The 21,808-nt window shown below is 46.2% G+C and overlaps 1 protein-coding gene across 7 annotated transcripts in view; it reads left to right on the forward strand.

The window, feature by feature from the left end:
- The window catches only part of TRIO (trio Rho guanine nucleotide exchange factor), a 312,768-nt gene that overhangs the window by 248,858 nt on the left and 42,102 nt on the right, over window positions 1-21,808 (forward strand). For 6 of the 7 annotated variants that reach the window (XR_007245439.1, XM_048507596.1, XM_048507598.1 and 3 more), the window contains exons 35-42: window positions 6,094-6,386; window positions 7,720-7,890; window positions 13,487-13,582; window positions 14,000-14,148; window positions 16,271-16,337; window positions 17,738-17,841; window positions 19,871-19,940; window positions 21,296-21,385. Coding sequence is in view for 6 of the 7 variants with exons in the window: in XM_048507596.1 (XP_048363553.1) it covers window positions 6,094-6,386; window positions 7,720-7,890; window positions 13,487-13,582; window positions 14,000-14,148; window positions 16,271-16,337; window positions 17,738-17,841; window positions 19,871-19,940; window positions 21,296-21,385 (1,040 nt within the window). In the remaining variant the exon portion in view is untranslated. The other variant, XM_048507602.1, reaches the window with a different exon arrangement.

Consider the following 21,808-nt stretch of genomic DNA (forward strand, 5'->3'; position numbering starts at 1 on the left):
AACTCAAACGAAATTCTTAAGAGCTATCCTGCAAGTACCTCTGGGAAGTACCTTTTTAAGGCTAGAAGCCGGATTAATGAGGATAGAAGATAGAATCTTCCTGCAACCAGCCTACGTAGGGTTGAAGGCACATAGTAATCAAAAAAGATTATGGCCACTTATTGTCAGTGACTCCTTTCAACCCAGATGGCTCCGGAAAGTCAATATATACTCCACTTGCTTTCCATTCCTACTATCAGATCCTCTGAAGATGCCAGCCACAGATGCAGGCGAAACGTCAGGAGAGAATGCTGCTAGAACACGGCCATACAGCCTGGAAACCACACAGCACCCCAGTGATTCCGGCCATGAAAGCCTTCGACGATACATTCAACAAGGATGGGTTTATCACTTCTTGATTTAAAATCTCAACCCAAATTTACAGCCAAAAGCACTCTCAAGCAAAGGGTACAAGATATTGCCAGACAACAAGATTTGCTTAAGTATCTGGATTTTACGCTAGAAGCATCTCACAGATACGTACAGTCACCAGCCCCATCTAACATTGAAATACATGGGCATCAGGAGGGCGTTTACCCTGGTGGGATGTGCCTGGCTTCCGTCTGCGATCTTAGAAGGGAGATAGAAGAAGATACCTAAAGAAAGGAGGACCTGTTTCTGCAACCTGGAAGAAATGGACACCACAGGCCACATCCTCCTTCGTTGCCCTCACTTCAGAGAAATAAGAGCCAAGATACTAGACCCAACATTAAATAACTTCAGGGGCTATCCGGAAAATGTATGCATAAGGAAGCTCCTGGAAGACAAAAATCCAAACTGGTCCAGAGTGGTTGCCAAATTTTGTACATTTGTTATAAAGAAACGCAGATTAGTGAGCAGGTAACTGATATTATATTAGAGATACATATATATGAATATATGGCTCACAATTATTATCAATATTATTACTATTATTTTAATCTAGGATTGAACAAATGGGAGTGCAGACAGGCTGAAAGCCAATAAGTAGGCAAGCCCACGCACATATGAATAATTTTAACTTGAGTGACTTATTTTAACGCTAAGTTATGGATGGGATAAGTGAAACAAATTAGGCCTCAGTGTTGATTTTAGTGTATATCATATATTACAATTACATGGGGAATTACAAGGTTGAGAGAATGTGTCTAGAATTTGTTGGTCCCTGACTGTAATTTGCTGGTCTTTGACTGTAATAAATGGAATTGAATTATTGATTGATTGTCCCATCCTGCCAATTGTATTGATTCACTCTGTGCAATCAGAGACTAGGACACGGAGTAATGGCTTCAAGGTGCATGGATTCAAACCTGTACATGAGGACTCTGACCGTCAGGGCTGTTCGACAGTGGAATTCACTGCTTCAGAGACTGGTGGAACCTCCCTCTTTGGAGGTTTTTAAGCAGAGGCTGGATGAACATATGTCGGGAGTGCTTGGATTGTGTGTTCCTGCATGGGCAGGGGTTGGACTGGATGGCCCTTGTGGCCTCTTCCAACTCTATGATTCTGTTATTCTAATGTGTAACCAGAATTTCAAAGTCTGTATCGAGGCGCTAGTTTCCAATGTCTGGGGGCTGCGAGAGGTTGACATGCTGGCTTCAGAATCAGGGCCCGGCCGCAGCCATTTGATCTGCGTTCCACTGGAGAGGAAGACTGTCGGGTTTACCTGAGGCCCCAAGACGGATCCTACCAGCCAGGGTAAGGTCACGGGGGTGGCCCCAGGATGCCACATGTGAAAGGTTTAGCTCTGTTTCCAAATACATGGCTGCATATCCAGCACAGTTTGGGACACTGTGGACACAGTGTCGCTTGGGCCTTCTGATTAAATGCACTGACCCAAATGGAAAAACCATACCGATTTAACCTTTGATACACAAATAATTGCAAGAACACATTGCCCACCATCAAAGTAAAAGACACATACCACAGCACACAATTGGCCAAGTTAAGTGCACGTTTTTGTTGGATTGACTAGTTGTTATATCAAAAATTTACTCCCAGATATCTAAACTCCTTTACTCGTTCCCTTGATTTTCCAAAGAGTATTATATATTCATTGCTTTTCTGATAATGGGTTTTACATATACACCATTCAAGTGGCATAAAACAGTCTTGAATGGATTTCGCACCACAGATTTATAACGTTGGCATCATTATAAATGAACTCGTTTTCCCTTTTTACAAATGGAAAACAAATTCATTTATAATGATTGCAACTCGTTATAAATATGATTTGTGGAATCTACCTTAGAGAAGATGAATAAGTGGTTCACTATATTTGAATATGGAGTTTGTTTGAGCAGTGACCTTCCCTAACAAGTCCTGAGTGAATATGCAGCAGAAGTGTACACATTCTTAAGTTTTACAGTCCACACTTTTGCTCTATTATGTGTCTTCTGCTTGGCTGTAGGATGCTTGGTGGTTGGAAATTTTGTAAATCTGCTTCATCTGCAGCTCCCTGAGAGGAGTTAATTCGTGACTGGGGGTCAGGGAGTCTAGTCTTAGTGTCTGGAGCTTCAGAAGGAAATTTCAGGCAGGTGACTTTCATTTATCAAGTAACAGGTCAAAATTGGGTTTTCAAAACTCCCCAGTCATTGAAGACCAGGGACTGATTTGGTGGTGGCATTATTATTTGCTTGGCTAGGAAAGCTTGGTTTCTTCTCCATGAGTTCATTTTGCTTCCCTACATCCCCCCCGCCCCACAAAAAAATAATTATGGACTTGATATGAACTCTGACCTTCATGAACGGAGAGTCTCACGAGGAGCAGCACTTTGTGCTTGACGTGGGACCCACAGCATCGTCCGGTGGGGTTGTAAGAACTGTCTACAAAACAGAAGTGCTTCCCCAAGTAGTTCACTGAAAGGGTAGAAGAGCCCCCACGGCTCATCTAGCACCTGTATTTATTAACAGTTTTATGAACTTGGACAATATCCTTGGCTATCTGAGATGAATAGAAGTTGTATTTAGAGACTTAAGAAGGACGGCAAATGTTTATCAACTTGCTGATGGGCGGTGGGAGAACAGTGGGTGGACGTCTTCCTGAATGTTCACTGGAGAGTAAGATAGAAAATAAGCAGCAATAACTGTGTAATGACTGTGTTTTTAACAGATTTTATGTAATAGCATTGGGGAATATTTTCACAATATAATACAATGTTTTCGCAATATAATGTTAATATACCATAAAAACAGTGTTATCTCTCCACCACCACCCCCCCCCCCCCCCCCCCGGTTGTCCCATCCAACTCTGGTGCTGAGGGCATTATAGCAAGGTTTTGAAGAATATCGCATGGCTCAGATGTCATATAGCATGCCAAAAATCATCAGACTTGCATGTGCCTTTTCCCTCAGCCCCAGTGACCTAATGTGAAGGTTCCTGCATTCGTAACAAACAAGATTATCATTCTCTCTATACTGCAAGCTATTGTTTGCATTCTTCCCATCTAAAAACTAGGCCATTATTTGGGAATCCGAGTTGGAGAAAAGATTAGTTGTAGCTTGTACTTTAGACACGGAAGGATGGTTTGCCATTAAGAGAGAAGTCTTTCTGCTGGAGAGACAAGGGAGCAGCCCGTGGGGTTCCCCCCGCCCCAGCTCTTTTGTTGACCAACCATTGGAGAGTGGGGATATGCGGCTTAGACTTGCAAGGAACTGAACATTTGCTCTTCAGGGGGGAAAGGGGGGGCTCCACTTTTTAAGACTGTGAACATGAAGGTTTGTGGGCAGGGCCTGTTGGGGCCCCTGAAGCTGTGAGAGGCTGGCTGAGAGTTCTGATGTTTGGGGACAGAACTTCCTGATCCTCTCTTTCAGCAGTGAGGCCCATGATGAACAGGCAGAATAATTCTAAATCACCATTAAAGTTTTGTGGTAAGAGTTAGGATAAATTGTGTGAGAAATGAAATTCTGCTGGCCTGCTCTGTTGGCCTCAACTGCGTGAATTGCAGATCTTGCACTTCTTGCTCACTGAGCTATAACTCGCAGCACAGAATACTCGTGGCTCTGAGCGGTCAGGTGTTGCCTGGACCCCCAGAAGCTTTGGAAGCAGGGCAAGGAGCCGAAACGAGGCTGTGCCATGCGGCAGGGCCATTTCCAGGGGGAAGCCTGCTAGTGCCCTTGGGCAGTGTCATTTCCTCCTTCGTGCGACCACCAGGCCACATGCCAGAGCATCCCCTGGGAGGCTGCCTGCCTGAAACGAGCAAATGAGAAGCCTGGAATGACTCAGGTAACGGCCTCCCCGTGGACATGATCCATGCGAGAGCCTCGGCTGTAGAACGCTTTTCCTCGACACACTTCTGTACGTTGTCCCCTGAGCCCCCACCTGGAGTCTGAAGGAGGGCAGTTCAGATGCTGGCTGACCACCTCCATGAAAGCAAAGCCTGAAGTCAGACAGTGTTTTGCTCCTGTAGTCTCCAGTTCAGATCCAGAGGAGTTGGTGCATTTTGGCAGGGGTGGGCAGCAGGTGTGCTCCAGCACCCATCCAGTGGACAACAGACCTGGGGGCTTGGATCTAGATGTCCTGCAATGTCAGGCTCATGGTTGTGACTACCTCTTTTGTACAGAAATATAATCTAATCAGTTTATTGGTATTTATTGTGAAGTATACAAAACCAATCATAATTTGCTAGGGAAATGGGAGAAGTGTTTTTGTACCACCTGCATTAGGGGAAATTGGTTTAGCTACTCAGATTCTGCCGTCTCTGTCTGGCTCACATGTACTATTGCAAGAGATTGCATGTTATAGCTATATCTTCTGTGAACCAGTAGGCTGGATGGATCATGCACAGATTTCCCCAGTTCTAGCTTGGACGTATTCTGTGTGATCTGCCTGAGCAGCAGAGTTACTAGTTGCAACTATTAATGCTGCAGCGATGGATCATCAGGGATCATTCTCTCTGATTGGCAGACCCTGTTCCACCTTGCCCTCCAAGGTCTCTGGGTACCAAGGTCTCCACGTGCCATCCACCTGGCCTTCCCATACCCAGAGGGGGGCTCTCTCTCTCTCTCTCTCTTTTTCTCTCTCTCTGTCCAATCACCCACTGCCACCTCCTGGCCTCAGCAGGAACTGCCTGCTGAGCGGATCAAGGTCTCCAGCTTCCCTTCCAAGGCCTGGCCTGGTGCCTGTCTCTCTCTCCCTCTCTCCAGCGTCTAGTTGCTATGGGGCACATGTGCCCAGAACAGTGGAGGTCTGTGGGGTACAGAGGACCACTGCCAGGAGTAACAGTTATAAAACGTTTATTATAAAAAGGGAAATGCCCACATGCACACAACAGCAGATTGAGCGAAGGATCCAAAGGAAAAGGGTAAAATGCAATTCCTCTGCCCCTCCCTCTGGGCACACCCTGGCAAAATGCTGTTTAGCTGGAAAGTGACCAGGGGTCTGAAGGTCTCCTATTACCTTGGAGCCGCCACACAGACTCTGCAGGCGCCAGGGGAGAGACCCTCCTCCTCATGCTCTGGACTTTTGGCGTCTCTTGTTTCCATGCTTGCCTGTGAGAGGTCATGTGAAAGAAACTTTTCCTGAAGTCTTCTAAATCTCTTCTTCCTACCGGATGTCACCTTTCTAACTGGAGGGTGGTGTGCATTGACTTGATCATCTGACTGCATCCAGCCAGGCCTACCATCTACATTTCAAAAGACTTGGTGGGTAAGCCTGGTGAACAGTTGACTCTCCCTCACCCACACCCACACACCCTCCCCTGTACTCTGCCAAGAGAGAGAAAAGCTCAAGGTGAAGGTTTTGGTCAATCCAAACGTCCAAAGAAACGTGTCCTTCACCATCAGCACCATGGAAACAGGCTTGGCGTTGCATAGTCTGAAGCCATATGAGCTATTCAGCTATATAGTAGCCAGAAACAAAATACTGCTGTGCAATGAGTTCACTCTGGCTTCCTCTAAGTAAAGAAAGGGACTGCAAAACATTTGTCACAATTACTTCTGGTCTCTGTTCTGAACACTGCATATTCTTCCAAGAATGCAGCACAGAGATCAGATATTTACTAGACGAAAGTTAATTTTTTTGATCAAAGCTATTTTTTGTTTCTTACATCTAATCACTTTGCATTTTCTTGTTCAGATTCCCTTTCAGTTTCCAGCAACGATGCCAGCCCTCCTGCTTCAGTGACATCACTTCAGCCCCACACGATTGGTGCCCAGAGCTCACCGGGCCCCAAACGCCCAGGCAACACTCTGAGGAAATGGCTCACAAGCCCCGTCAGGCGACTCAGTAGTGGCAAGGCAGATGGCCACGTGAAGAAGCTCGCGCACAAGCACAAGAAGAGTCGGGAGGTCCGCAAGAGTGCCGATGCTGGTTCTCAGAAGGACTCAGATGACAGTGCTGCTACACCGCAGGATGAAACCCTTGAGGAGGTTTGTATTCGTGGAGGGTGTTTATTTCACAGAGGTACTCGCACTCACCGTGCTCTGGTTTGTATGCATGCTGGCCAAGCGCAAGTGACTGGAATAGGAGTGTCAAAGCTGCTTATGTGTTGACTTCTTTCTGAAAAGAACTTTCCCAGAAACACCGTGGGGCCGTAGTTTTGGTATTTAGATATATGAGAAAGACCTTTCACATTGGTCCGTTTTTTATGTCCAAAGGGAACATGAGATTTTTGTTTTCAAACTTGTGCAGGACACCCTTCCCTAAACTTGTGGGCCTATTTGATTTCTCCAAAAATGGTGCCATGGTATTTCATTTGTGTCACTAAATGGAGGTAATTATATGGATATTTTCACAGAATGATGTTCTAACTTCATTGTTCTCCTTTGGGGAAAAGCCGTGTCTCCCGAGAGGGATGGTGACTCCTAAAGCTTCTTTCTTTCTTTCTTTCTTTCTTTCTTTCTTTCTTTCTTTCTTTCTTTCTTTCTTTCTTTCTTTCTTTCTTTCTTTCTTTCTTTCTTTCTTTCTTTCTTTCTTTCTTTCTTTCTTTCTTTCTTTCTTTCTTTCTTTCTTTCTTTCTTTCTTTCTTTCTTTCTTTCTTTCTTTCTTTCTTTCTTTCTTTGCATCAGTGGCAGTCCCAACCATGGCTGGAGAAAATGGTTCCTCCAGATTAGATACACGAGCTCTTAACCTCCGACGCCACTGCTGCTCCTGTTTTCCCATCTGTCATTTAGAACTGGAAAACAGTGGGGGAGATTTCCACATGTGCATTTTGTGTGACATTCCCACTGAAGTACACATTTGTTGTCAGCCTGGCTGCTTTTTCCGGCCTGACCACTGGTCACCTCAGGTCACTGCACAATAATCTTAGAAGTCTGCATTTCACCTTTTAAAAATTTTGTATCCTCCAGCCTGGTGAAGAGTTCTAGTGAGTGTGAAATCTTGCACAGTGTTTTGTTTCAAAATTAAAGGTCCCAGTAAAAGGTTTCGGACGCAGTGCACTTCTCCCACCACTCAATTCCATGGAGGTACACATTTTTTTCAGCTGAAAATTGAAGGGGCGGAGTCTTCCCAGAACTGGTGAGGCCACTGGGCAGGTCCCCAGAGCTTTCAGTCATCAGAAAGGAGCCGGGCTTTAAGCAGTCTGGCATTAATGAAGGAGGCGTGTACTCACTCAGGCATCTGCAGTTTGAGTGCTTTGTCATATGATTTCCCTCGGCCTTGTGGAAGTCAGTCTGTACCTTCCCACAGAGGATGAGAAAATGTATGTGAGACTGTTTGAAAGCAAGTGGGCACAACTGCTTCCTGTTGCTCCTTTTGCAGAGAGGGCGCAATGAAGGCTTGAGCAGTGGCACCCTTTCGAAATCCTCCTCCTCAGGCATGCAGAGCTGTGGCGAGGAAGAGGGCGAAGAAGGGGCCGATGCTGTGCCACTCCCCCCTCCGATGGCGATCCAGCAGCACAGTCTGCTCCAGCCAGACTCACAAGATGACAAGGTGGGTAAAGGAAGGGGGGGACGTCCAGGGGCAGAACCTGGGGGGCTGGAGCCGTGATCTGAGTGGCGCTTCTTCCATCTCCAGGGCATTTGTGCAGTCAGCAGGCTGGATACAAATGGAGAAAGTGGGCCATGACCTGTACCCTGAATTGGGCACCCAAACAAGCTGGATTGGGTAATCCTGGGAAGAGAAGAGCACTTAAGCATACCCACCCCCCACAGTTGTCGCTGTCTTTTCACCATCTGCGGCCCTTCAGTAAACCAAGGGGCTGCCTGGGCTCCTCGACCTGAGGCAGGGGGTGGGGGCCGAGGGGCAGTTGTGTCAGTGGCCTGGGTCATCTCCCCATTCCAGAGGTCAGCCAGGGCATTGACAGGAACGCCAGCCATATGCACAAGAATGCCGCCTGAAAGCCCACTGGATCCATCAGGCTATGGGGTGGACCGTCTTAAACAATTCCCTGCCACTTTGGAGTCTTGGTGCCTCTCTAAGTCTAAGTCCAAACAAGGAGCGACCCGGCCATGGCGAGGGAACTGTCTTCAGTCTCCCCAACTTCAGAACAAAGCACCAGGTCAGGAGTATGGCTTGGGCCCGGGGCCCGTTATGGCCTGAGAAGGGCCTGCTGTTTTTGTGGAGACCCCGAGATCTTGAGCCGCCCCCACAAGGTTTCCCAGGTTGGATGTTGAAGTCTCCCAAGGAAACCAGCCAAGGAGAACTTCAGCAAGGAGAACTGATGCGCCTTCCGCACAGGCAGAATAGTGCATTTTCAATCCACTTTCAGTGCACTTTGAAGCTGGATTTCACTGTGCGGAATAGCAAAATCCACTTTCAAACAACCGTGAAGGTAAATCGAATGTGCATTATTCTGCATATGCAGAAGGGCCTGACATGGAGGTCATTGGCACCTGTGCTATTCCCAGTTTCATAACCTTTGAAGTTACTGTTCATTTAGATTCATCAGGGTCAGAGGCATATCTAGGCAAACTAGAGCCCGGGGACAAGCCTGAGCACACACCCCCACCCCCCCCCCCATCCCGGGTATGGGCAACTACCCTCTCCCACCACAACCAAACAATGATTTTTTTGCATCAGCTCACAAAATACCTCTCACCCCCTGCAAAACATACATGGCTCTCTCCCCACCAACTCTCTTTCCTAATTTTGTCCTCACACCAACCCTATGAGGTAGGTTGTTAGCCTGAGAAACAGCTCCAAGCCAGTGCAAGTGGGTATTAAGCATGTAAATCTCTCAAATGTCACCCCCAGCAAAACATTTACCAAACAAATGTCAGCATCATCTCTCACAAAACACCTCCAGTGGAATCCACCCCCAAACAGCATCACTTTCAATGGTGTTTAAACTAGGGAGCCCAGGTTCTTCTTTTAAATCCACCTTAAAGGGAGAATCTGGGGTCACCAGTTAAAACAACATTGAAAGTGATGCTGTTTGGGGGTGGATTCTCCCCCACCCTGAAACACCATCACTTTCAATGTTTAAACATGCCGAAGGGGGTGGATTTAAAAGGAGAATCTGGGGAAATTTGGGGTGTGCCTGCTGTCAGGGGTGCAATTGTTAAGCTAGGAGCACCAACATTTCAGGGTATCTTTAGGAGACTCTCCTGATGATACCACCCAGGTTTGGTGAAGTTTGGTTCAGGGGTTCCAAAGTTACGGACTCTCAAAGATGTAGCCCCCATCTCCTATTAGCTCCCATTAGAAACAATGGGGGATGGGGCACCCCCTTTGGGAGTCCATAACTTTGGACCTCCTGAACCAAATCTCACCAAGCATGGGTGGTATCATCAGAGGAGTCTCCTGAAAAATCCCTGAAATTGTGGTGCTGCTAATCTAAAAACCGCACCCCTGCAGGCCACAAACTGAAAAAACACTAATCAATAGAAAAAACACACCAACGAACCTGAATTTTTGCCGCCCCCCCCCCCCCCGGGTGACCGAATGGGGACATTGACTCCCCATGTTCCCATGGTAGATACGCTCCTGGTCAGGGTTATGGTTTTCAAATGATGTTCCAGAAGCAAGTAAGTGTTTCTATCTATTCTGTCTGGGTAAACTCTGTTGCCAATGGGTGACTGTGAGCTCAAACAGGCTGGGGCTGTGATCCTCCTGAACTGCTTGTTCTTGGGGCGGGGGGGGGGGGGGGGGGTTTGACAGCCAAATTAAAATAATCAGGATTCTTTGGAAGTTGAAAGTTTAGAAGTTATTGCTTCCAGAGGATGGCTTTGTGAATGACGTCTGGCCAGGAAGGGGCAGACCTTGGCATCAAGCTTTAAATTTTTAAAGGGGCAGACCTTGGCATCAAGCTTTAAAGCTTTAAAAACAACTTTGTAGTCTGCAAGAGAGTCAGATGATCAGAGGAAAAGTTTTGCACTGTTCTGTCCCAGGTAGCTTTTAAATTCTATTCAGGAATGAAGATGAATTTTCTTCCTTGTGATGCTGCATGAGTACACCTGTGAAATTGACCCACCTTTGCCCAGTGGGTGTTGCACTGCGAGAGTTAATAAATTATCTTTTTGAGACATCATTTCGTGGTTCATAGAGCCATTCTGTATGGTCAAGTTTGAACAGTAATCAAAGTATTTTTTGGAAGGGAAGGGATCTGAATGTCAGGTTTCTGTTTGTTCAATTGGCATCCGTGTCCGCTTATTCCATTGGGTCATGTTAAGTGATGCGTGTCACTAAATAACCACTTCTGTCATTGGAACCCCCTTGAACCATTAGCAGTTGTTCTGTTTGGCAGCATCGCTGCAGTCTTCGTTACTTGTGTGGATCCTGGAGCTTGCAAGTGTTCTGCTTGTTTTGGAATTTGGAAATTGCTAAAACAGCTGCTGTATGACTGTTTAACTAATTAATTTTACTTTTTTTCTTTCTCTCCTTTTTTAAAACTTTCTTTAGCATTATGTTGATTTATGCTCCGTCTCTGCTTTGGCCCAGTTTCCCTACCTCTCCATTTAGTTTCTCCTGTGCTGTTGTGCTTTCCCCCACTATCTGTGTCCCTGTCTCACTGAAACCAATTACAGCACACTCAAACTTACCTGGCATTATCTAAATTGGCGGCAGTCATATTTGGCGACAGTCCCCTTCAAAAAGGTTAAACAAGCTCCATGCTCTGAAGCATTGCGCCTGTTGGCTTAAGATGTCTGTCCAGTGGTGAAGAATAACGTAGCCTGTCTTGCATGATGTTTATCTGTGCTGTCCTCCTAATATGAAGTGAGGTTCATATTAATATGCCTTGTTTAGCTTCCGGTTATTTAATGATACATGTAATCAGCAAACAGGCGTGCATGTTTGCCAATTACTTAAAATCAAATTCAGTGGCCACCACTCCCTCCCAGAATCCTTTGCTGTCAACACCTTTTATCCTTAGTTACAGCCATAAATTGGCATCTTGTAGCTTATGAGGCCAGAGATCTTCTAGACTCTGCATTTACCTTTGGGGAAATCGATGGCACAAGGAATGGTGAGCAAAATGACCCTGCTCCCTTTTAGAATTATTGACTGGCTGTTGAGTCGTGTTCGCGTATTCCACGGTTTGCTTTGTGTGGTCCTCTTCCCTTTTGTTCATGTGTGGAAGAGAGTGGGCTGAAGGGGAGGGGAGAAGAAGGTAGTTTGGTGCTTTGGATATTGATTCTTATATAGCAGCTATGGCAGACTCGATGGTCAAAAAGAAGATGAAGGTTGTCCGGGGTTGTTTCCCAGGCATCCAGTTGCTTCTGGATATTTAGTTGATTGATTGATTGATTGATTGATTGATTGATTGATTGATTGATTGATTGATTGATTGATTTTTAAACCACCCTCCCCCGAAGGGTTCAGGGCGGTGTACAACATAAAAACTATAAAAGCACTAAAAATTATTTCGGATTAAAACCATTTAAAACATCAGCAATAAATACTAAAGGAACTTTAACTGTAACAGATGGCAATTAATCCCCCCCAACTGAGTCCACTGGAGGCCAGGATCAAATGGGGTCTCAATCAACCTCGCTAGCCAAATGCCTGGCGGGATAGGTCCATTTTACTGGCCCTGTGGAAAGCTTGTAGATCCCATAGGGCCCTGGTTTCCTTTGGGAGCCTGTTACAGCAAAGTGGGGCCAGGGCTGTGAAAGCCCTGGACCTAGTAGAGACCAGCCAGATGTCTTTCGGGCCGGGGACCACCAATAGGTTCTCGTCGGACGATCGGAGGGACCTAGCGAGGCAATATGGGGAGCCACGGTCCCTCAAGTATGTAGGTCCAGGGCCACTAATGGCCTTAAAGGTTAAAACGAATACTTTAAACATGACCCGGAACTTGATGGGGAGCCATTGGAGGTGGTACAGGACCGGTGTTATCCGGTCCCAGCTCGACATTCTGGCAAGGAGTCTGGCTGCCGCATGCTGAACGAGTTTAAGTTTTTGGATCACATTCAAAGGCAGGCCAACATAAAGCGAGTTACAATAATCAAGCCTGGAGGTGACGGTTGCATGGATGACCACGGCCAGGTCAGAACGGGAGAGGTTCGGGGCCAGTTGCCGTGCCTGCCGTAGATGGTAAAACGCTGTTCGAGCAGTCTGGATAACTTGGGCTTTGAGTGTCAAAGCTGAGTCCAAGGTTACCCCCAAGTTTCTGACTGACGAGGCTAAGTACAATGCCTCGCTGACCAGCGTAGGCAGGCAAAAGTCCACCAGTCGCTCCCCATGGTCCAGCCACAGCACCTCCATCTTCGTAGGATTTCACTTCAGCCAACTTGCTCTCAACCAGGCAGCCATGGCCTCCAAACAACGCTGGAGAGCTCCAGGGGCCACAGGCAGGCTACCCTCCATCGTGAACATGAGCTGGGTGTCATCAGCATATTGATGACACCACAGCCCAAAACTCCAGACCAAACTTGCCAGGGGTGCATGTAGATATTAAAAAGCATTGGGGAGAGGGTCGCCCCTCAGCACCCCACATACAATGGGGCGACGCCCAGAGTTCTCTCCCCCCAATGCCATCAGCAGTCCTTCGTCTAGGAGGAACGATGTCAACCAACATAAGGCCAACCCTCGAACTCCAGTATCGGCGAGGCCAAAATATCGGTGGACCAAAAGGTCATGATCTATTATATCAAACACTGAAGTGAGATCGAGCAACACCAGCAGCGCCGAACCGCCTCTATCCAAGTGGAGCCGGAGTTCGTCCATGACTGTGGCCAGTACTGTCTCGGTCCCATGGCCAGAGTGTAAACCGGACTGGAAGGGATCCAATACATTTGATTCGTCCAGGAACTTCTGGAGCTGATCCGCCACCGCTCTCTCAATTACCTTACCCAGAAACGATAGGTTTGAAACTGGACAATAATTGGCCAGATCCATAAGGTCTAACTGCGGTCTTTTTAGGAGCGGGCTGACCCACAGTGGACAAAACAGATGCAGGGGACTGAACCTTTATTTAAGTTTATATAAACCTTGATTCTGGGCTAATCAGGAACCATTTGGGGAAGATGTAGAAAGAGACATATCTCCCTGCTTAGCAAGATACCTCAATGACAAGCCTTGGCAACCAGTCCTCCTGCCCCTCTCATTAATGCTGTGGCTGTCTCTCTCCTTGTCTGTGGCGCAGGCGTCTTCCCGACTGCTGGTGCGTCCCACCAGCTCAGAAACTCCCAGCGCAGCAGAGCTTGTCAGTGCAATAGAGGAGCTTGTGAAGAGCAAAATGGTGAGCCTGGACGCCCGTCCCGTTCAGTCCTTTCCCCCCCTTTTCAGTGGGTAGATGCTCTTGGTGGAGCCCATAAGGAGAGCACAAAGGTTTCTCTCCAGATCATATCAATCTTCCACCTTTTTTGACAAATGGGGGGGGGGGAAGGGTTCTAACTCCTATGTGGGCACGGGGAAGGGTTGGGCCTTTAATTCTTGGAAGCAATGGTGAGAGTTTAAACGTCCCAGTGTCTGATTGGGATTAAAAGATTAAAATGTCCATAATGTCCTTAATGTATAAAATGCTATCAAAGTACATAGTAAGTGGATTGTTCTGGAGATGTTGGCTAACTCTTCCTAACCTTGTGAACTTTGCACCTTAAAAGAGTTCAGCAAAAAAACAACAACCCCCCATAATCACTTTTGACTTTCTTCTAAGGCTCTGGAGGATCGTCCAAGTTCCCTGATAGTAGACCAAGGTGACAGCAGCAGCCCCTCGTTCAATCCTTCGGACAACTCTCTCCTCTCCTCCTCCTCACCCATCGATGAGATGGAAGAACGGAAGTCAAGCTCTTTAAAAAGGCGACAGTAAGACCCATCTACCAACTTTCCTTCCTTTTTTGCTTAAGAAGGACATCTGTCCTCTGCATTTTATATTGTAAAATCTACTTCCTGATATAAATGTCCAGCAAAAAAAGTTGTATTTAACCTCAATTCTCTGAGGATTCTGTCTTCCCATCCATGATATTTTGTTCTGTCAAAATTAATCCCTGTTCTTGTCATTGTCACGCTATTTAAAAAATGGCCAGGAGACTGAGAATCCCAAGAACATAAATTATTTTGTGGGAGTCTAGGGTGGGCTGCATCCAAGCACTTTACAGCCTGTTCCACCCCTCCTCTTGTCACAGACGCCACCCCACATAAGATTATTGGCAGCCCAAACCAAAGGTCTGGGGGGAGGGGAACGGGGCCACACCTGTACTTTTGCCCACCCTGCCAGCGTAAGTGGCATTTGTGCCAGTGGGTAGGGCAAAATGGGAGGTGGGCTAGCACAGCTTGGTGGCACCCAACAATGCCTGCCCCCGGAAGAGCTGCGCCAGTGCCGTTCCAGGTGGGTTAAGGGTATTTCCAAGGAACAGGAATGCCCCCGGTGTTTGGGGTGATGCGTCTCCACTTTGCCCTGTGGGGGGCTTTCCAGGCAGCTGGGCTTTTTTCCTCTGAAGGTGGCCCAGCAGCAACCCCACCCCCAGCTGCCACAGCCTTTATGCTGCCTTTAATAGGGGACGTACCGATGCGTCTAAGAATACTCTTCAATTGATTGTGTCAACCCTTGCATTTTAGCCCTCTCGGGTAGTTTAGCAGAGACGTGAAAGCCAGGGGCCAGGGTAGGAAGGATCGAGGGGGGGGAATTGTTTTCCTTCTCCCCCCCCCCCCATAGAAATTTGGGAGAGTGCTGATTAAAAAGCTCACCTGTGTTATATTTTCTCATTTGGAATGTCAAATGCTTTTTAAAACATATCTTTATTCAGAATATATAATATGAAATGTTTCATGTAAGGCAATCTATAGCGTGAAATAATTATTGTGTATAATGAAGGTACAGGATTGGAACCAGCCTGCCTTTCTGCTAGCGGGAAACGAGGGAAGGGGATGTCTTGTTTGACTACCCAACATGCTGTGCTGGTGATCATGCCTGGACAAAAGCATGTTGGGACAGGAGCTCCAGTAAGGAGGGGAATTGGCAAGGTTCAGTGGAAATGCCGGCTGCATCCAACTCACAAGCTCCATATTGTGTCCAGGGTTTACATTCAGTGTAGTATTGGAAATAGCCACAATTTTGTTTTTTAGAAAATTCAGGCATTCTTCCTGCTTGCAAATATGTCAAAAGTTGCTAAAAGTTGTTATAGATTATACAGTTTGTGATGTTAAAGCAGTCAAATAAGTTTCATTTTGCAAAATGAATTCTACTGGACCAGGCAGTCCAAATGAAAATGGGAAACAAGGTCGGGGAGACCCAAAACCAGGTCCATTCAGACAAAACCTGACTTCTGAGGTCAAGTGGGAATTGGTAGGCTGTAGTGCTGTGAGCCACGCAGGCCCTTCGCCAACAACTGTGGCCTCCGGAAGTGATGAAGGGCCTCAGCAGCACAGGAGGGCTTGTCAGGGATTACGAGACAATGGAGGAGCACTTAGGAAAAGCACTGAATAAATGCCGAGAGGTGCTGGAAGCTAATCCACGTTGCAGCAAAGGTGGATGTGAAGAGCTCTTAATTATCTTCTGCCTTATTACCAAGTAAACATCTTTAGACTGCCAAAAATATACACAGTATGAGTAGGTGGTTATGCCAGAAAAAATGTCACTTTGCTGTTGCTAACCCTGTCAGCTGATTAGACATGCACCTTTTAGTTTCTATTTAAAGGAATTTGCTTATTACAAACACTCCATTGTAGATGCAGTTTTGAGATAAGGTACCCTGTGAGAGTTTACAATAAATATGTAAAAGTGATCTAAACTATGCCCCAGTATCATCAATCCCCCAGCCTTCCCCCCTAAAAAAACAAATGCAGCCCTCAATTGTTTTAGTTAGTTAATCAGTTAAAATTTACAGCCCCCAAGCATGTGTGTTATTTCAATTTGCAAATGTAGACAATGATCATTTATAGTGTTGCTGTTAAATAAACTTCTCCTTAAATCTTGTTCACTTTACAGCTATGTTCTACAGGAATTGGTGGAGACAGAACGAGATTATGTGAGAGATCTTGGCTGTGTAGTAGAGGTGTGTTTCAAGCGTCTTCTAGTGGAATCATTGTCTGTCACTCGGGGCAGCTGAAGCTTCTGAACTCAAAGCAGCTCACCAATCCTCTGTGGATGACATCACCAGCACGATGCTGGGAAATCTGTCCCTAGTTCTTTATCATTCCCTTCTATTGAAGGGATCTCCTTTGTTTGGTTAAGGTTTGTGATGACCAGCTGAAACTCCAGGGCTGGGAAGGTGCTCTCCATGACTCCACATACGGCATCCTTTGCTAGGAGCCGGTTTCGGTGCTTGTGGCATGCAGGACACGTAAACTCTGAAACAATTTCCTTTTCCATCCCTACATGTGATCCGTACTGCAGATTATTTCTTGAGCTGTCTGTAAAATAAGCTGCTGAATGCTTCATATATTTTCAGTGGAAAAACTCTGTTGAATGTCTGTGTAGGAATGTAGGCGGTGGAGTGGCTGGCAGCCTTTCTGTTTTAGATTGGGCATCTGAAACTCCCTTTGATGAACATACATGTTTAGATCCAAGGGCCACTTCTTGAGTCAGGTACTTTGGATATTCTTGATGCCTTAAAACTGAGCTGCTGCTGTTCTGGGCTTATGATTTGGGAACAAACCGCCATCTGACATGGTGTTCCTTAGACTATGGGGAGAACCCCTGCAAAGTGTTCCTAGATGTTGTATTCCTTTGTGATCTATGCATAGTCTAATCCAGTGGCTCACTGGGCACCTTGGAGCTTTATGCCTGGTAGGACTTTTCCACCAGAGGAGGTGACTAGAGAGGAACCGGTGCATTGCACCAGACTTGCATGGGAGGATGCCCTTGCTCGGACAGAAGCCTTTCGCAGGCTCCTCAGTTCCTGTGTAATCCTGGACATGGTCCATAGCCGTGTGGAGACATTTGGCTTGGGCTGGGCTGGGCTGCACGTGCCTGACGCCCCGCAGCCAGCTCCACTGAGCTGTGGATTCTGCACATTCGGGGTCTTGCACCCGGCTGCTTGTTCTCCATGTGCCTTCGCGGGAAAATTGAACATTCTGAGCTGGCCCCAAATGTCTGTGGGGAGGCTTGTATTAAGGGATCCATGTCTCTGTATGGTCAGATGAGTGAGATCAGAGCCATTTGTTGTGTTTCAGACTGTCAATACAAGGATTTAGCCGGTACTGACAGTATTTACTCCTAAATAGTAACGACAGCACCTCCGGAATTCCTAAAGTCTACTAACACACGAATATAGCATAATGAAAATAACATAAGATACACTGTGAAATTTAACAGTTTTACAGAAAAGAATATTGCATATATCACAAACTGATCCCCATCCCTAGCAATACATTGTTGTGTTGTTATATGCTCAGTTACATGAATTTAAAATCCCCCCCAGGTGAACCCATGCCCCTTTTCCTCTGATTTCAGGGTTACGTGGCACTCATGAAGGAAGACGGCGTTCCTGATGACATGAAAGGGAAAGATAAAATAGTGTTTGGCAACATACATCAAATATATGACTGGCACAGGGAGTATGTTTTTACTTTAAAATCGTAATTTCAGTTGTTAATCTTGTGTAAGCCACTTATCTACTGTACTAAAACACCTTAAAAAGTGTAAAGCATCACACTAATGAAAGTATATGAAGGTTTTAAAGGGGAAAGATCAACTGAGGTGGTGTGGAAAGTTGGAAAGTTTGTTCACACTGGGTCAAAAGGCGGGCAGAGTGGTAGTAGATGGATCGCTGTCTATGTTGCCATTCCAGTGGGCGACATGGCCAACTTTTCTGCCCTCCCCCCCATTTAGAGTTTAATTTTGACTTACTAGAAATCTAGTTATTTTATATGAAACACAGCAGTGATATCTGCTTCTTTCCCATAAACATTGACGCCACTGCTCAGGATGATGAATAGAGGCCATTGGAAGAGGGCGGCCTTTGCTGTCACGGCATTTTCTCAGGGGGCTGCTGTGCCCCATTGTCATTTGTAGGTGCTGAGGCAGCTTAGCTGTGCCTGATCTCTCACAGTCTGCTTCCCACTGACCACAGAATTGTGGCTCCCATGCAGCTCTGTCAGGGTACCTCTCATCTTAATCTTTGGACGTGAACTTTAAACAGGTTAAGATCCATCAGGTGTCCAACAGTTCGACTGGCTTCCTTTGCTCAGTTCTCCGTGTGAGTTCTTTGCTGCTTATGGAACCAGGAAATGAATGCATCTGTGGGGCTCAAAAATGAGAGCTGGGCAGAATGTTTCCAACCCACTCATTCTGTGGTTGCTGAAGTCTCCAGAGTCCAGTTTTTGCCCACATGATTCAGGCCAGGTCCGGGCACCACAGGCCACCGGGAAATTTCATCGTTTATCATAAGTGCCTCTTGGTGACTCTCAGTAGAATCACAATTTAGTTGAGAGCATATTTATATACTGCAACACTTTTTATACAATTATAGCTTTTTAAAAAGGCAAGAATGTGTGTGTGGAGTTAATGGTGAGGTTTGATGTTAACAATAATGAAAAGTGTGGTCATTAAAATATAAATCCCTGAAGGCTGAAAAATAACTCTGGCTTCTAATTAATTGTGGGGGGGGGGGGGGGGGGGGGGGGGGGGTTCCTGATGCTGAAGAACATTTGTCGAGGCCTGGTATTAACAGCTATATATTTGGATCATCTCAAGATAGGAAAGACTGTTTCGAAGCCATTCCAGGGCAGATGCAGTGGTCTCTGTAGGGCGGCTCTGTTGTTGGAAGAACTACAGTAGAGACCCAAATAATCATCTGGTTCTTCTCTTTCTGTAATTCTCATGGGTGGCTGTTGCTATTTAATAAACAGACCATGGATTAGAGCCATCTTATCTTTCACTATAGTTTAAATCAGAATTTCCCCTTTACCCCATAGGCACTGGTTAAAGGTAATTCTTCCGTTCACTTTTGCTGAAGTTTGGAAGTCAGCCAGTAAGACCGAATATCGCTTCACAGATCTATACACAGTGTTTAGTATTAGTTGATCTGTGATGTGGATATGGGATCTCTCCCAGCTGCTTCCTGATTCAAAGGATCCCTTTGGTCTTGTTGCTTCTCTTGTGTATATTTTTAAATGGACAGATCATAAGTACAGAAGAAAAGCCCCGCTGGCTCCGGTCAAACCCCATCTGGTGCAGCCGCGGTCCCTTCACACTGTGGCCAATCACTAGGCTCCTCCCGGATGCCCACAAGACGGCAGCAGCAGCAGCAGCAGCAGCAGCAGCAGCAGCAGCAGCAGCAGCAGCAGCAGCAGCAGCAGCAGCAGCAGCAGCAGCAGCAGCAGGGTCCTTCTTTTTTAGAAGCTAATGCAAACGGGCCTCTGCAGCGGAAGCTTTCCCAACAGAGCTGCTGTGTCACATCTGCTTGGGGTGGAGTATTTTCTGTCAAGGCTGTGCGAGGGTGTGATTAGTGTGTTCATCTGTGAACCTTCAGCGCAGCAGATATTAAAAAGCAGAAACCTTCCACAACCCAACTGTAGTGATTGGTGGTGACATCCAGGATTCTGAAGCAGAAACAATTAAGATAAATGTTTTTGTTCTGTTTAGTTTCTTCTTGGGAGAATTAGAGAAGTGCCTTGATGATCCGGAAAAATTAGGATCACTTTTTGTTAAGCATGTAAGTATGAGCATCTTCTGTTATATTACCAGAAAGTGTTTTGATCATGAATCTGCATATTTGTCAACATGCCCACGGCCTTGACAGTTATCTGCCAGCCTCCCTACCATTCTGTGATTAAAATTGGTAGGTGTGTTGGTGTATTCATAGAATCACAGAGTTGGAAGAGACCACAAGGACCATCCAGGCCAACCTCCTATTTGTATTTCACTAAATTTACTTTGCCTACCTTATTTTTTGATCAACATTTAGTGTTCCCAGGAGCTGGGTGGAGGAGCCGGGCTTCATTCGTGGAAGCCACATCTGGGGCCTGTGGTGTATTCCGTGGCCCACGGTGGTCCAAAGCAACCTGGCAGGAAGGAGGCGGCGGCGGCAGCCGCAGCTTTCACATCAGAGCCCTTTGAAATGCAGCTGAGCTTTATCTCGTGAGCTTTATCATCTAAAAGCACAATGGGTGGCTGCAGAAGCCAGAAAGGACTGTCCTGCCTCTGGCATCTGCCTGGCTGTAGTCCACTGCTCAAAATCTTGAGAAGTAGGACTTTGTAATTTAAAAAAGAATTTCAGCTTCTAACTCCCACATACTGACAGAAATGCAAATGCTCAGGCATTGCAGAGAGCTTAAGGGAATGGGGGAGAGGTTTACTGGGGTTGTTAGCAGGGTAGAAGACTGCAAATTGTGCTATCCAGAGCTAATTTGCATAAATTACATGATGTATTTTAATACAGGACTTACGGAGTTCATAGAATTTGGACGTGAGCTCTGACCATCCCCTGCTTGTCCTTTTCATCCCTTGTTCTGGCAGCTTCTCTTTGCCCTGCCTTCGGAGCAGGGAGCTCTGCCTCTTCATGCACATTTTGGTTTGGTACACCAGCGTGCAAATTACCTCTGGCCTTGCTCTTGAGGAGACAGTCAAGTCAGGGTGATCTGTTTGCCCCAACGATAGGCACCATCTGTACAGCATATGAAGGACACTGTATTTTTCAACTGTTACTGGCTTTGTGAACACCAACGGGTGTCTTTGTTTGGAGAGGTGGGCCAGTTTCCTGAAGGCAGGTTGCCCCCCACAACCCGTCTCCTTCCCAGCTGCAACTAGAAGAGAATTGGGGCTTATTTTATCTTGAAAGGAACAGCTCCTCCATCCAACAAGCATGGCCTGGGTGCCTGCCAGAGTACTTTGATTTCACGCCGGGCAGCAAGGACCCTCAGCAGACAAACCAAGTGCGCAGAGGGTATTTGGATGGTTTAAAACCTTACATAGTAGCCTCCATTTAAATGAGCTGTGCTGCAGCCCTTGTACATTTGCTGTTTTAAGTGTTTCTAATACCCTGTTTTTGTTTTTATTCCCTCAACCCAGGAGAGAAGATTGCACATGTACATAGTTTACTGCCAAAACAAACCAAAGTCTGAGCATATTGTCTCAGAGTACATTGATACATTTTTTGAGGTATGTGCCAAAGAAAATACTAACTGTTTTTGGTCTTTCCAAACTTGTTCTTTACTGTGTGTAATCTATTGCTCCTCTTTGGAGTTGAAGCTGGGATTTAAATTAGTTTACTGGTATTATTTCCCCTCCTGTTTGCTCTGATGATTGTCTATACCAAACTCCAAATCAGTATTGAATTATAGAATAGAAACTGATGGTTTACTTTTGCAGGGAAGCAAGGCAAATTTGGAGTCTTAAAATGGTTGTGATGGCAATCTGAATTTAAATCACTTGTTGCTTTTACATTCCAAGCTTGAAGAGCTCTGGGGAAGGAAACAAATGGAAACAGCTGTCAATGCTTGTGATCGATTAGGAGGTGGGTCGTTGAAGAATTCTCTTAATTGCATCCAATCAGTAGAGAGGGAGTCTGTACGCATCCCAGGA

The sequence above is a fragment of the Sphaerodactylus townsendi genome, linkage group LG09, assembly GCF_021028975.2.
Source record: "Sphaerodactylus townsendi isolate TG3544 linkage group LG09, MPM_Stown_v2.3, whole genome shotgun sequence".
NCBI lineage: Eukaryota > Metazoa > Chordata > Lepidosauria > Squamata > Sphaerodactylidae > Sphaerodactylus > Sphaerodactylus townsendi.